Source organism: Theobroma cacao, chromosome 9 (genome assembly GCF_000208745.1).
Source record: "Theobroma cacao cultivar B97-61/B2 chromosome 9, Criollo_cocoa_genome_V2, whole genome shotgun sequence".
NCBI lineage: Eukaryota > Viridiplantae > Streptophyta > Magnoliopsida > Malvales > Malvaceae > Theobroma > Theobroma cacao.
Genome location: NC_030858.1, coordinates 2,998,601 through 3,011,241, shown reverse-complemented (window position 1 = coordinate 3,011,241; position 12,641 = coordinate 2,998,601). Strand labels below are relative to the sequence as shown.

Sequence of the window (12,641 nt, the reverse complement as noted above, 5' to 3'; positions counted from 1 at the left end):
ACCTCACCACCTTCCCTTGTGCATGTCTAATCAATGAAATCAGCAATGGTGATGCCACCAGACTAAACTCTTTCTGGTTGCAGCAGCTGCCATTAAATGTTTCCAAGTCATATTTTGAATGTTTATTGATCTTCTTGTAATCAGAAAACAAAAATGAATCTTCTCATAATAATGTATATACTGCCACGACAAGGATTAAGGACTTCATCCCTACCTCCCTTTAAAATTTAAAAGTGAAGGAAGCTCCTTTTCGTTCTGTTTATGCCCGTAGGTATGTCCAATTGCCAAATAAAGAACGATGGCCCCCACCAAATCCACCCACATCAAAGGGCAAAGGCTATAAATATTACTGCACTCCTGATTTAATGAATTCGGATTAAGTAAAACCAGATACTAGTTCATCACCAATGGCACTACCGTCATCCAGAGCCATTACCAACTCCCCACAAGCCCTGGACCTTACCCCTCTTGTCACCTCCATAACTTCCCTTCTCCAAACTCTAAACCCAAAAAACCCCAACCCCATAAACCTCAGTTCAGCACCTCTAAACCGCTTCTCACCTTACCTAGAACCAAACTTAGTCATCCAAGTCATCAACAAACAAACCAACCCTTACCGTGCTCTCTTCTTCTTCAACTGGGCAGCTAATCCAAACCCAAATCCTAAAAACTATACCCACGATAATAAGTGTTATGAAGCCATCACAAATCTCCTCCTTTCCCACTCCCTATTCTCCCCTGCCATTCAACTCCTTGAAAAATCTCAAAAGCTCTCAGATTTCTTCGTTAGCAAAATCATCAAGGCCAATGGGGATAAAGGTAATATCAAAGCTGCTATCTTTTGGTTTCAAAAAGCAAAAGCCGTTGGGAAAGACAACTACCTGTTTTCATTTAATACAATTCTGGGTGTTTTAGTTAAAGCTAATAAGATAAATATTGTTAAGACGTTGTTTGATCAGGTTGTGAAGGAAGGTTTGGTTCAACCTGATGTGTCTTCCTATACTACATTGATTAGGGCTTTGTGTAAAATGGGGATGGTTGAGAGTGCAAAAAAGGTGTTTGATGAAATGAGTTGCGAGCCAAATTTTCTTACTTTTAATACTATGATTAATGGGTTCTGTAAAAAGGGTGATATGGAGAGTGCAAGTTTTTTGTTTTATCAGATGGTTAATGAAGTGGATTGCTTGCCTGATACAGTAACTTACACTACTTTGATTGATGGGTATTGCAAGAAAGGAGAATTTGAAGAGGCAATGAAGTATATGGATAAGATGGTGAAAACGGGTTGCTTGCCCAATGTGTTGACTTATAATGCTATTATATATGCTTTGTGTCTTAAAGGGGAAGTTGATGAGGCAAAAAGGATGATGTCCAAGATGAGGTTGAACGGAGTGAAGGATAATACTGCAACTCATATGAGTATATTAAAAGGGCTATGTGTTGTGGGGAGGTCTAAAGAAGCCATTGAATATTTTAGGTGGATGGTCAGATGTAATATGGATTTGGATGCAAAAGCATATGGAATTGTTGTGAATGTGTATTGCAAGTTGAGAAAACTTGATGAAGCAATTTTGCTTTTGAAGGAAATGAGTGGAAGAGGCATCTATCCGAATGTTTCGAGTTTCAATTCAGTGTTTAGGACTCTTGTGGAGTCAAGGGAGCTCGATAGAGCTATTGTGCTTCTAAAACAGATGCCACAATTGGGTTGTTCACCAAATTTGTTGTCATATAGCACCGTGATATGCAGTCTTTGTAGGGCTGAAGGGAGGATGCAAGAGGTTAGATACCTTGTCGATGACATGCTTCAAAATGGTATTGTTATTGATGCCACTATGTATGGTTGCATAGTTGAAGGACACAGTGAGGATGGAAATGAAGAAATGGCGGTGCAAGTTTTAAATGAAATGATTGGTAAGAGTTATATCATCAGTTCGGAGTGCTTCTCAATTTTTATCAAAATGTTGTGCGAAAAGGGGATGATTGTTGAGGCTGAAAATTTTTTTGAGGACATTTGTAGGACATGCCCTTTAATCGAAAGGGATAGTTATAGAAGAGTCTTAGATGAGCATCTGCAAATAACTCAAGGCTCAAGTAAGGAACACAAATTAGAAGTGAGTTCTTGAGGGAAAAAAACATCAAAGGTTTTGTTTTGCCTGAGAATTGTAATCAATCTTTCTTATCAATCTACCCGAATGTTCAAATCCAACTCTGGTTTCTATTTGAACCCACAATGATGCCCTCTTAGCCGAATTGCAGGCTTTAGCAAACTGCAAACTTGCAAGTATTCTTCCGAAGCCTTGACCACATGGTGGACATGAAATTAAATTTGTTATTCATCCGGTGGGAGCAGCAACGAGACAGGTAGTTCAAGCAGCACAGCTTGCTTAATTTGCTTGTCCACCAGAGACGAGATGGGGAATCAGCACCAACCCTTTGACCTGTATGTTGCATTGCAATTGGTGGTTGGCACTGTATTCATCCGAACTTCATACTTTTCTTTTTCCTTTTGGTTTCAAACCATGGTTAATGCTTCTCTTTAGAACATAGATTCTTCCTGTTTTCTCGGTTTAAAAGGTGGAGGTTACCAAAATCACACTTCACAAAACAGGGTGACAAAATTCAGTGTGACCGAAAAGAAATCAAACTACAAAGATTAGGTCTCTTTGCCTTTTATAAACATGCACTAGCTAGCCCGGTGCAACTCATGCTACTGGTGATTGGTTCACCTTTCATTTGTAAAATCCTATGTTTTTTGTTTCCCATAATTTAGCGCCACCAACATATCTATATTTTCCCATGATCCCTCCCCTTATCCCAACCGAAAGGTGGCATGAAATTTGATTGAATCCACAAGTAAAGCCTGCCCTTTTGATATCAGGCACAGGCTGGAGCCACCATTGGGCCAAAGTCCACAACGCTGACCAGATGAACACCCAACGGTCAACCAGATTAACCTTGGGCCCAGCTTGGATGACGTGTCAAAATCTAAATGGGTTTAAATAAGGAAATAATCCCTTGTTGAGTTGTTTGCGACATTGTGGGTTTGATTTCCATTTAGGGTTTTTTTTGTTTTGGGCCAAAAACTCGGATAGGCAGGGGCCACGGACTCTTCCCTCTCTTATTAAATCCGCTTAATTAAAATTTCCATTTCCTTCCAAATCCACGCTCACATCGTTCTCTTTTCTTTTCTTTTCATGTCATGCTATGCTGAGGGAGAGGGAGGGGTCAAATGCTCCCTTAACTAATACAATTTTTTTGCAAGCTTTTCTTTTCCCTCCTTTTACTCTTCTCTCTTTCTTTCCCTCTCTCCCTCCGCTTATCGATCTCCACTCTCCAAACAAAGAGCTCTCTCTTAAAAGAGAAGGAGGAACAAGGAAGAAACGAATCAGTTTTGGGTGATGGACGGCGGTGCTTCGTACAACCCGCGAACAGTCGAGGAAGTTTTTCGAGATTTCAAGGGTCGTCGAGCTGGCATGATTAAAGCCCTTACTACTGGTACTATCTTTCACTCTTCCCTTGTCTCTCTTCTTTTTTCCAAAGATTTACTACCCTTGTCTCTTACTTGGTTATCTCAACCACCTTTTTGAAGTTTATTCTTAGTTAACTTGCTTTTGGGGTGTGTTGTTGGGTGCAGATATGGATGAGTTTTTCCAGCAGTGCGATCCAGGTACTGGGTTTTTGTTCTTTTTCTTCTTTTATTTTTATGGAGAATTAATTGTTTGAATTTTGTTTTGGTCGGTTAGAAGAATGAGCTAGCTGGTGAATTCAAGTTACAATTTTTTATTTTCAAAGTTCTTTTAATTAAACGGAGAATTCAAATCCGGTCATTGAAGTAGTTGACAGTTTAGTATAAGTGAAGTGAATTTTGGTGCATGCAATGGTGTTTACGGTTATAGCTTTATTGATGCTTAACTTTATGCCCTGAAGAAGAATTATTTAACTGTTGTGCTATCATTTTCTGCATAAATTGAACTCCCCCTTTTAAAATTCAAATGGATAGTTCTGAGCTAACTAAGAGATCTGTATATTCAGGTGCTGCAGATTTAATAATTCAACATTATTCTGTTGTTGTTCCTCCTGTATTCTATTACAAATGTAAACTCTTTTTCCTTTTTTAAATAACTATACGTTTTTAAAAGTTGGCAAAAAAAAAGTCTTTCTTCATAGGGTAATGTTTTTTGATTGGCCGACAAGTTTAAGATTGTGCTCATTATTTGACATTTATTAGTTTGTTAGATTGCTGTAATTTGGAATAGGGCCTGGCAACAGGATAGGGATGCAGGATTGTAGACAATCATTGCTGTTATTGTAGAACCAATGACATAATATGATTAGTTTCCTTTATGGTTGTTAGGCTTACTGCTCCCTAGCTTTTTTGCAAATAGTATGTCTCTTCTTATATGAAAAAAGGTAGAAGTTTTAGTCATATAATTATTCTGTACAGCTATTGAGCATTATTATGAATTTTCTTTTCACATATGTTTTTAATATGATGAACTGGAAAATAACGGGAGGAGTAATTCTGCGAGAATTTCAATTAGGATTAAGAACATATTGCTTTAAACGTAGATGCAAACGATGGATGCAGGTGCTATAACCTCAGTATGGTTGCCTTATGCTTTGACTTGTTCTACCTTTAGAGGATCTAGATGCATGAAATGGATTGAATTAAATAAAATTCTAAAATTTTTATTACAGAAAAGGAGAATCTTTGCCTTTATGGATTTCCCGGTGAGCAGTGGGAGGTGAATTTACCTGCTGAAGAGGTGCCTCCAGAGCTTCCGGAGCCTGCGCTGGGTATTAACTTTGCTAGAGATGGAATGCAAGAAAAGGACTGGTTATCATTGGTTGCTGTACACAGTGACGCATGGTTACTTTCTGTGGCTTTCTACTTTGGTGCTAGGTTTGGTTTTGATAAAGCTGATAGGTACATTTTCTCCTTGCCAACGTGTGGTCTCCTGATCTGGCTTTATATACACTTTCTAGCTGTAAATAAGCTAAGATTTTTTATAGGCATACACACCAACCCAGCATCAGTTCAGCCAGATAATTGATTTGTGTCTCTTGTAGATTTGGTGTTTTATTATTTATTTTTATACTACAATTACGTGTCTATCATGAAAAGTTTGTGCAGTATCTTTTTTACTCAGTTGACAAACTTTTTTTTGTAAATGGATTCTCTTTTTGTGGTAAAAAATTAGTACATTATGTAAATTTATTTAATTTGGCTAGAATTTTCTACTTGGTTGGCTCGGAAAGCCACATTAAGAAATTTGACTTTCATTACCTATTTATAAGGTTTTCATTGAAAATTTATTGCATTAGAGTAGCTTAATTTTTCTGCTAATGTGCTAAAGCCAGGTGTTAACATAATTATGAAGCCCTAGTTCTCGTCCAAAGCATGCTGGGCCTGGTCTATAAAATTAAGCACTTACAACATTAATACTAGGCACAGCATGAGTGAGCTTGCTTAAACTGGGATGTGTACTGGATTTGCATGTGGCCCACAACAAGCTTGCTATATTTTGAGCTACATTTTTTTTTTCTTAATAATACCACGCTGCTTAATGTGATGCAGGAAACGCCTTTTCAATATGATTAATGATCTTCCAACAATATTCGAAGTTGTGACAGGAGCAGCTAAGAAACAGACAAAGGAGAAATCGTCAGTTTCAAATCACAGTAGCAATAAATCTAAATCAAACTCTAAGGTATGGAAAAAATTTGCTTGCTTTGCTGTTTTATTCGATGTTATTCAGTTAAAATGTGGCTGAATTGCAGGCTTAAGATGGGTTGAGGTTGGAGATAAATTGTAATATTACACATTATTCTTACAATTTTTTAAGGCTTTATGAACAAATAAAATTCTAGTAGTGGAAGTACCATTCTTTTAAATATAAAGCCGACCAAATTAAGTTGTTGGCATTTTGGCTTGTTGCATCATTATTTTGCAAATTTCATTCTTCATGTGCTGATAACCTGAAAAGAGGGAAATAACAGTTTGCGGCTGGTTCTTAAGTGTTTAATCTTTATTACAATTTCAAGGGCACCCCTCATAATTAGATTTTCTTTCCCTTCGTGTTTGGCAAAATGCAGAGAGGTTCTGAATCACAGGCCAAGAATACAAAGGCAATTCCATCAAAGGATGAGGATGATGATGTTGTGGAAGAGGAAGATGGTGAGGAGCATGGAGAGACATTATGCGGGGCTTGTGGAGAGAATTATGCAGCTGATGAATTCTGGATTTGCTGTGACATCTGTGAGAAATGGTTCCATGGAAAGTGTGTTAAGATTACACCAGCCAGGGCAGAGCATATTAAGCAGTACAAATGCCCATCTTGCAGCAACAAGAGAGCACGGCCTTGATGATGGTTGGTCGGTGGCTTTTATGTGAATTCTGGCATCAGGGTCTGCTAACTGTCTTGTAGGTCAAGCACTCAAGTTTGTTCTTAGTCAATGTGTCCTTTAATCTAGGAAATCTGTCTTGGCTTTTTATTTTTAGGTCATGAATTCGCTGTTTAATTTGATTATAAAATAGGATATTTAGAATCAGGTTTAGAATCATTTTCTTCCTGCCATTGGAAGGGAGTCTTGTTCTATATCTGAATCTTCCTTTTCTTTATGTGCATCTGCTTTCCTTTTTGTATTCTAAGCTTGAGAAGGGTAATGCTTTCGTACTATTTTAAAAGGAGAAAGATGAGGAAAAGTAGGAAGGGATAGAACTATTGTTTGTTTTTTCTTGGTGGCTGCTGCCTACTGGGTGGAGCCGTGGAGGTTTTAAATGGGTTGGGCAGTACAGGACACGGTTCGGCCCAGCACAAAACAACAGATGCCTGGCCTAGCCTGGTGAGCGATGGGTCTTGGCCTTATGGTGTTGACATGACAAGCCAAGACCTGGTCATCCACTTCTCAAAATTTTTAATAATTATATAATAAAAAGTTATTATTTAATATATAGTGGATAAAAATGAATATGTTATAATCTTATAAATTTTTTTTTGTCATTACTATTAACATAATAATAATAATAATGTAAGAATATAAAAAAAACTTTAAAAGATTATTCCATACATAGGAAGAAAGAGAAATTACTAATAAAATAAAAGACACAATCTATAAATCAATAATTTAAATTGTCATTTTCATCCTAAGTTTCCCCGGCCCTTCGCTTCAGCGCCTGTGAGTAATGACAGGAATCGATGGTGAAATCTTTTGTCCTTCCTCCCCATTTCTCTTCTGTTACTACTTAGAGGTTGGGATTAGGGGCAGTGGCAATCTAATTAAAGAAAAGTATACTGTTCTCGGTTGGGACGCCTTATCCACCATGAAAGGCACATGAAATGCATGTGAGCCTGCTTGTAACCTCCCAAAAAGGAAAAAATACAAAAAAAGTAGTAGCCTGTAAATTGTAACTGCAACTCCAAAATTAAATAAGCATGATTGTAACGGCTGAAACTTGGTTTCATTGCATGCCATCCTGATCCTTGAGTTTCTGAAACCTGTAGCTCTCATTGTGAACACGACTGAAACTACCCTCGACTTGATAGAATCACTTATTAGCCAACTAAATGACAATTGCCGGCTACCCATAAATGCTCAAATGGCTAATCCTTACTCTTTTACAGAACACCAGCCTAAGATGAAGTGGTCCCCTAATTGGCTTCAATCTCTGCAGGTTCGTTTGGTTTCGCACAAGTGTGCCTGTCGCGGATAGAATCTGACAGGAAAGGATGGTGGTGGGTAGGCCCATTGTTTTTCTGCTACTTTGATGGTCCATACAGGTTCCTAATAATGGCAAATGCTGGATGGTCCATAGTAAATCCATCGGGCAAATGGGTTTGCTTATCAGCCCCTGGTTTTTCCATCCCTCTGATTAAATGACTTTCATTTTGATTAAAAAAAATAGAAAGAAAAACGTTTATCTCCCTTACCCAAGCTGCCTGTCGCATGCTAATCAGTTTTCTTATTTGGTTGCGGCCAACCACTGCTTCTTTTCATCTTTCGATGCAGATAGAAAAACTTTGGGAGCTATAGAGGTTTTCCCCCATTCAAGATGTACTATGTCAATGCTGTAAAACGAGATGGTGTGCCTAAGAAGGTGGGGTTGAACTTTTACAAATGGTCCATTACATTTAACACTACTTACCCAATGAGGCAAAGATGGCCTTGACTTCAATGCTGTCCTCCAAGAAATGGAACCCAACCAGCAGCACCCTTATCCACTTGACATTATTGTTGTTAAAATGAAAAAAAAAAAAAATGGTCAGCACACTGAATTTGAAGTCCACAATGGCTCAATACAATTTCATTAAAGACCATTTAGACATGATAGATTGTTAGTAATTACTTTAACAGAGGCATGAGTTATGACAGCTTGGATAGATGAATGAGAAAAGGGTTTTGAAAATAGAGGGAAAAAGGTTCAGGTACTTGAGATGCAGTGAGACATGGACTAGGAAAATCTTGGGGATAGTTTAACCCATTATTCAAATCTATGCCAGTTTTATTCAGAGAAGAGGCATGTGATCTCTCTCTCACTGTCACTTTCCAGGATGCCCTGCTCTTTTAAGAATGCCTTGGAATGATTTCTTTACATATTTTCAACTGCTAATCTCTTGTGGACAGTGCGGGTGACTTACATTAAAATGAAGGAGACATTATTTGCTGTGGCATAGTGGACTGCCCAATCTTTGGATGATTGACTTCGTCCTTTTCCTTTTTAACTATAAAATACGTCCTTAACAATTGGTACTGACCCAACATTGAGAATTTGAGGAGATCCATGTGCTATATGACCCAACATGGAAGCTTTAACTATGACCTTTTCTTGTCAAAATTGTTTCTGTCTTTTCAAGTTTTTGAGGGACAGAGCCAATTTACCTTTTTCTCAAAGGCGCATTCATTAGATGTACTCCATTTATATAGTACTTTGCAAATGGAAATAGAACAAGAAGGCCAAAAGCCAAGAAAGCAGAGTCAAGAACATTTTACATCAAATAAACCCTTCATGACACAATGAGATCATATCATATTGAAAACATTCAATATGGTTTTCTACAGCAAAACACTTTGGCCCAAAAATATCTTTGCTTAATTCAACATGGTACTTCATGACACGTCTCTCATCTTTCAATGACGAGATGACCGAGGACACTTTACTAGGTGTAACTTGTTTAGTCAATGGAAAGTGTAGGTATATATTCAGTCTTTATCCATCATCGTAAGAGTGTAATCAAAGACTTCTAATTCTGGCATCACTGAGATTGCAAAGTTCAACTCAAGGAGATTAAATAAATATCAAACCAAACTTTGGAGTAGAAGAGGATTGAATTATACCATGAAAGACACATTAATACAGAGTGACCCAGATGGAAAAGAAAGAAAAACTGCTAGATACCCGTTTTACATTAATATGGAGATGAACCTCATCATTAGAAAAAACCAAATAAGAAAAGAAAAATTTACATTAGTAATCCCTCTTGCTAAGTAGGCCGGTTAAAGCCAACAGGGTATAAGGTAAACAAAAGCTTAAAGCATCTCAAGTGAGAAACCTATCTGTGTTTCCAACAGCCGCCCTAGTTATGATGTCAAGCTCTCTTGGCTCTTTGTAGATAACCGTTTCAATAACTCATAGGTAGTGATCATGGTTGTTGCAGACATAGACATGGACGCCCACCTCGGTCCTAATCCCCTGTAACAAGCTGCCAATCCGCCTTCTTTAACCAGATTCCTCACTGTCTGCAAAACCGTCAAAGGTTTTCTTACCCCATTCTCTTCTCTATCTAGAACCTGTAATCTGGTCTTGATGGTGTCAAGTGGCATAGTTATTAAAGCTGAAAAACCACTAGCCATGGCTGCACTTAACCCTTGGACTGCCACCAACGCCTTTGAATCAGGCCTATAACCACATCCCCCAATCACACCATTCTCCTCTTTCTTACCCATAGAGCAACCAAAGCCACCCCAAATAAGCCTGTGTGCAACAGAGTAACATGCCCACCAAACCGCATTAGACGGTGCATATGTCATTATTGAGATCCCAAACCCCCTATACAATCCTTTAGGACCATCTGCATACAGAATCTTCCTAAACGCATCAAGACCATTCCTATATCTACAAGAATTCACGCTTGGAATTACATTTTTGCTACTGTTACTATTGTTGTAACCTTGAACCATAAGTCTTTGGCTCACAACATCAATCGGGGTCCAAACTAGCTGTGCAGCCATAGCTGAACTCAACCCAGCAGCAGCACTAGCTATAGCAGTTGCTGTCGTATCTGAAAATCCTAGACTAACAGTTGCAGTTCCAACACTGCTCTTTGTAACCTCAAGGGCTCCCATGTAAAGTGCTCGAGCTGGGATTGTCCCCATCAAAGAGGTACCAAAACCCCTGTAGAATCCTCTCAATCCTTCATATCTCATTATAGAAAAAGACATTTTAAAGCAAGAAATTTGAGTAGGAGAAACTTGTTGCCTAGTTTTCAAGACTACTATAGGGTAAAGAGAAGCTGATACACCTGAAAATAAAGCGGCTCCAAGAAAAAAGAACTTGGATTTGTCAAGCATATGCCAATCTATATCTGCGGGTATATGAATCTCTGACCCTGAATTATCCTCGGCTGCACTTAAACTCATTTTCGCCACTTTTGGAAACTGTTTAGTTGAACTAACTAAACTCTGCTTATTATTATCCTTTCACCAAAATTAATCACAGCCCACTTCAAATCCTAATCAAAACTCTATATAAACCAACTCAGCTCAAGTAAAATATGACTCCAGCTACTTGGGTTTTCTATACAATTAAAGCTACAAATCAGTATGAGTGGAGAAGACGATCAAAAGGCAAAGAAAATTGAAAATTTATAATGGGTTTTTAGCCTTCTAGAATTTGGACTGTACAAAGTCAGGAACTGTATGCAGAAAAGGAAAGGAAAATGAAGACTTTTTTAACTTCTACTATTAGGTATAAAACCAAATAAAGAAAGGTTCTTTGTTGGTTTTTTCCTTTTGCGCAGCCAAATTTGAGAGCGAACGTGTATCAGCAGAAACAAGTCGAACATTTACTCACTAGAAAAACCCCAGATTTTAATTTTGATTCTTACCAGAAAAAAACCAAGTCTGTGCAACATCTTCAAGGCTTCATCTTTTGGCAAGAGGCAACTGGGTGATAATAAGTAGAGATAGAGAAAGAGATAGCACAGATCTGAAACGCAAAGAATCCAAAGGAACAAGGAAAGAAAATCAAAGCAGTCTGGATGGGTGGTTTCTCAGAAAGCGAGATGATTGTGTTTATAAGAAGGAGATGGACAGAGAGAAGTGGGGGAAGAGAGGAAAGAGGGACAAGGCTATGGATTTTAGTGAGGGTTTTGCGGATCGAGGAAAGTAGACACGTGTCGGTTCTTACTTCTAGTGCCTTTGTTTCCTAGATAGATATATGAGCCTGCTGTAAGCCGTAAGGATCCCTTGCTGCCCTCTGATTTCCAATTTAACTGTGGGTGATTCTCTTTCTGTCCTCGTTCAATTCATCATTTCGTTTGCGCCCAACAATTCCTATACCATAAAATTAAAAATTAAAAATTAAAAACAAATAATTATTTTTTTAATATCTGAAATATATGTATAGTTACGTTTTAATAATCGTGTAATATAATATAATTAATATGTTTATTAAATATATCAAGATTTTTTATAGATATGACACAATTAAATGATTAACATAAAATTTTTAATATAATTAATTTAAAATATTTATAATTAAATATAATTTTATTATTTTAATTTAAAATAATAATTGTAAAAATAATTATAATAAAATAATAATAATATCAAATATAATAAATTTTAACATAACTAATATATATAATTTATTATCATACTACTCAAATCTATCATTAATATTAAACATATTATTTATATATATTTAAACAGGATAATACAATTAATTAAACACATTAACCATATTTGAAACGATTAAAATATGCAATATCTTAATTATGTTGACATAATAAAATTAAATTTAAATTTATTTAATTTTGTATTTTATATAAAATTATTAAATTTAATTTCATTAGCATCTCCTTAAGCTGTCCTTTCATGGACATGAAAACAAACACCAGGCCCATGGGATTCATGGACATGACAACAAACACCAGACCCATGGGATTGGGTTGCGCTGCTTGTTTCTTATTGCGCCTAAAATTTTATGAACAGAAAAACTAACTTTTTATCTATCAATAGTGACGGAGTTAAGATAATATCAACTGGTGGTGCTATATAATTATTTTTTAATCACTTTTATATAAAATTTTAAATTTATAATTATTTTAAATAACTAAATTTTTTTTAATATAAACTTAAATCAAATCGAATATGTATATTAACCAAATTTAATTAAATTATTATTTTTTAAAATTATCAATCAATTCTTACGTGTTTAATTTAAAAACCACAAAACACTATCAACGTGTATTTAGTACTTAAATACATGTACTACGTATGTTTACATGTGAATGATAGTAAAATAAATTATTAAATAAAGGAGTGCTCTATTCCTAGGGGCGTAGCATCCTATTATTATAAAGGGGTCGTAACCCTTCCAAAATTTTAAAAAAATTTTATATATCTTTCAAAATTTTGAA

At 36.6% G+C, this 12,641-nt stretch overlaps 3 protein-coding genes and 1 long non-coding RNA gene across 4 annotated transcripts; 2 read left to right on the top strand and 2 right to left on the bottom strand.

Moving 5' to 3' along the window:
* On the top strand, positions 376 to 2,831 carry LOC108663188 (pentatricopeptide repeat-containing protein At1g05670, mitochondrial-like). The gene has a single exon (XM_018126721.1). The coding sequence runs from the start codon at positions 408 to 410 to the stop codon at positions 2,121 to 2,123; it is 1,716 nt and encodes a 571-aa protein (XP_017982210.1). The 5' UTR covers positions 376 to 407; the 3' UTR covers positions 2,124 to 2,831.
* On the top strand, positions 3,148 to 6,655 carry LOC18588119 (PHD finger protein ALFIN-LIKE 4). The gene is made up of 5 exons (XM_018128460.1): positions 3,148 to 3,495; positions 3,635 to 3,667; positions 4,699 to 4,927; positions 5,579 to 5,711; positions 6,097 to 6,655. Exons 1-5 carry the CDS (start codon positions 3,399 to 3,401, stop codon positions 6,364 to 6,366), a joined length of 762 nt encoding a protein of 253 aa, XP_017983949.1. The 5' UTR covers positions 3,148 to 3,398; the 3' UTR covers positions 6,367 to 6,655.
* On the bottom strand, positions 8,970 to 11,421 carry LOC108663499. The gene is made up of 2 exons (XR_001929619.1): positions 11,106 to 11,421; positions 8,970 to 9,257 (listed from the first exon to the last, which is right to left on the bottom strand). It is a non-coding gene; the product is annotated as an uncharacterized LOC108663499 (long non-coding RNA).
* Positions 9,309 to 11,112, bottom strand: LOC18588117 (solute carrier family 25 member 44). The gene has a single exon (XM_018128433.1). The coding sequence runs from the start codon at positions 10,636 to 10,638 to the stop codon at positions 9,580 to 9,582; it is 1,059 nt and encodes a 352-aa protein (XP_017983922.1). The 5' UTR covers positions 10,639 to 11,112; the 3' UTR covers positions 9,309 to 9,579.

Excerpts from the sequence above, each read along its gene's own strand:
- LOC18588117 (XM_018128433.1), bottom strand. The coding sequence starts at position 10,638 with ATGAGTTTAAGTGCAGCCGAGGATAATTCAGGGTCAGAGATTCATATA.
- LOC108663188 (XM_018126721.1), top strand. The coding sequence starts at position 408 with ATGGCACTACCGTCATCCAGAGCCATTACCAACTCCCCACAAGCCCTG.
- LOC18588119 (XM_018128460.1), top strand. The coding sequence starts at position 3,399 with ATGGACGGCGGTGCTTCGTACAACCCGCGAACAGTCGAGGAAGTTTTT. Across the intron at positions 3,496-3,634 it reads GATTAAAGCCCTTACTACTG|ATATGGATGAGTTTTTCCAG; the intron begins GTACTATCTTTC and ends TGTTGGGTGCAG. Across the intron at positions 3,668-4,698 it reads TTTCCAGCAGTGCGATCCAG|AAAAGGAGAATCTTTGCCTT; the intron begins GTACTGGGTTTT and ends TTTTTATTACAG.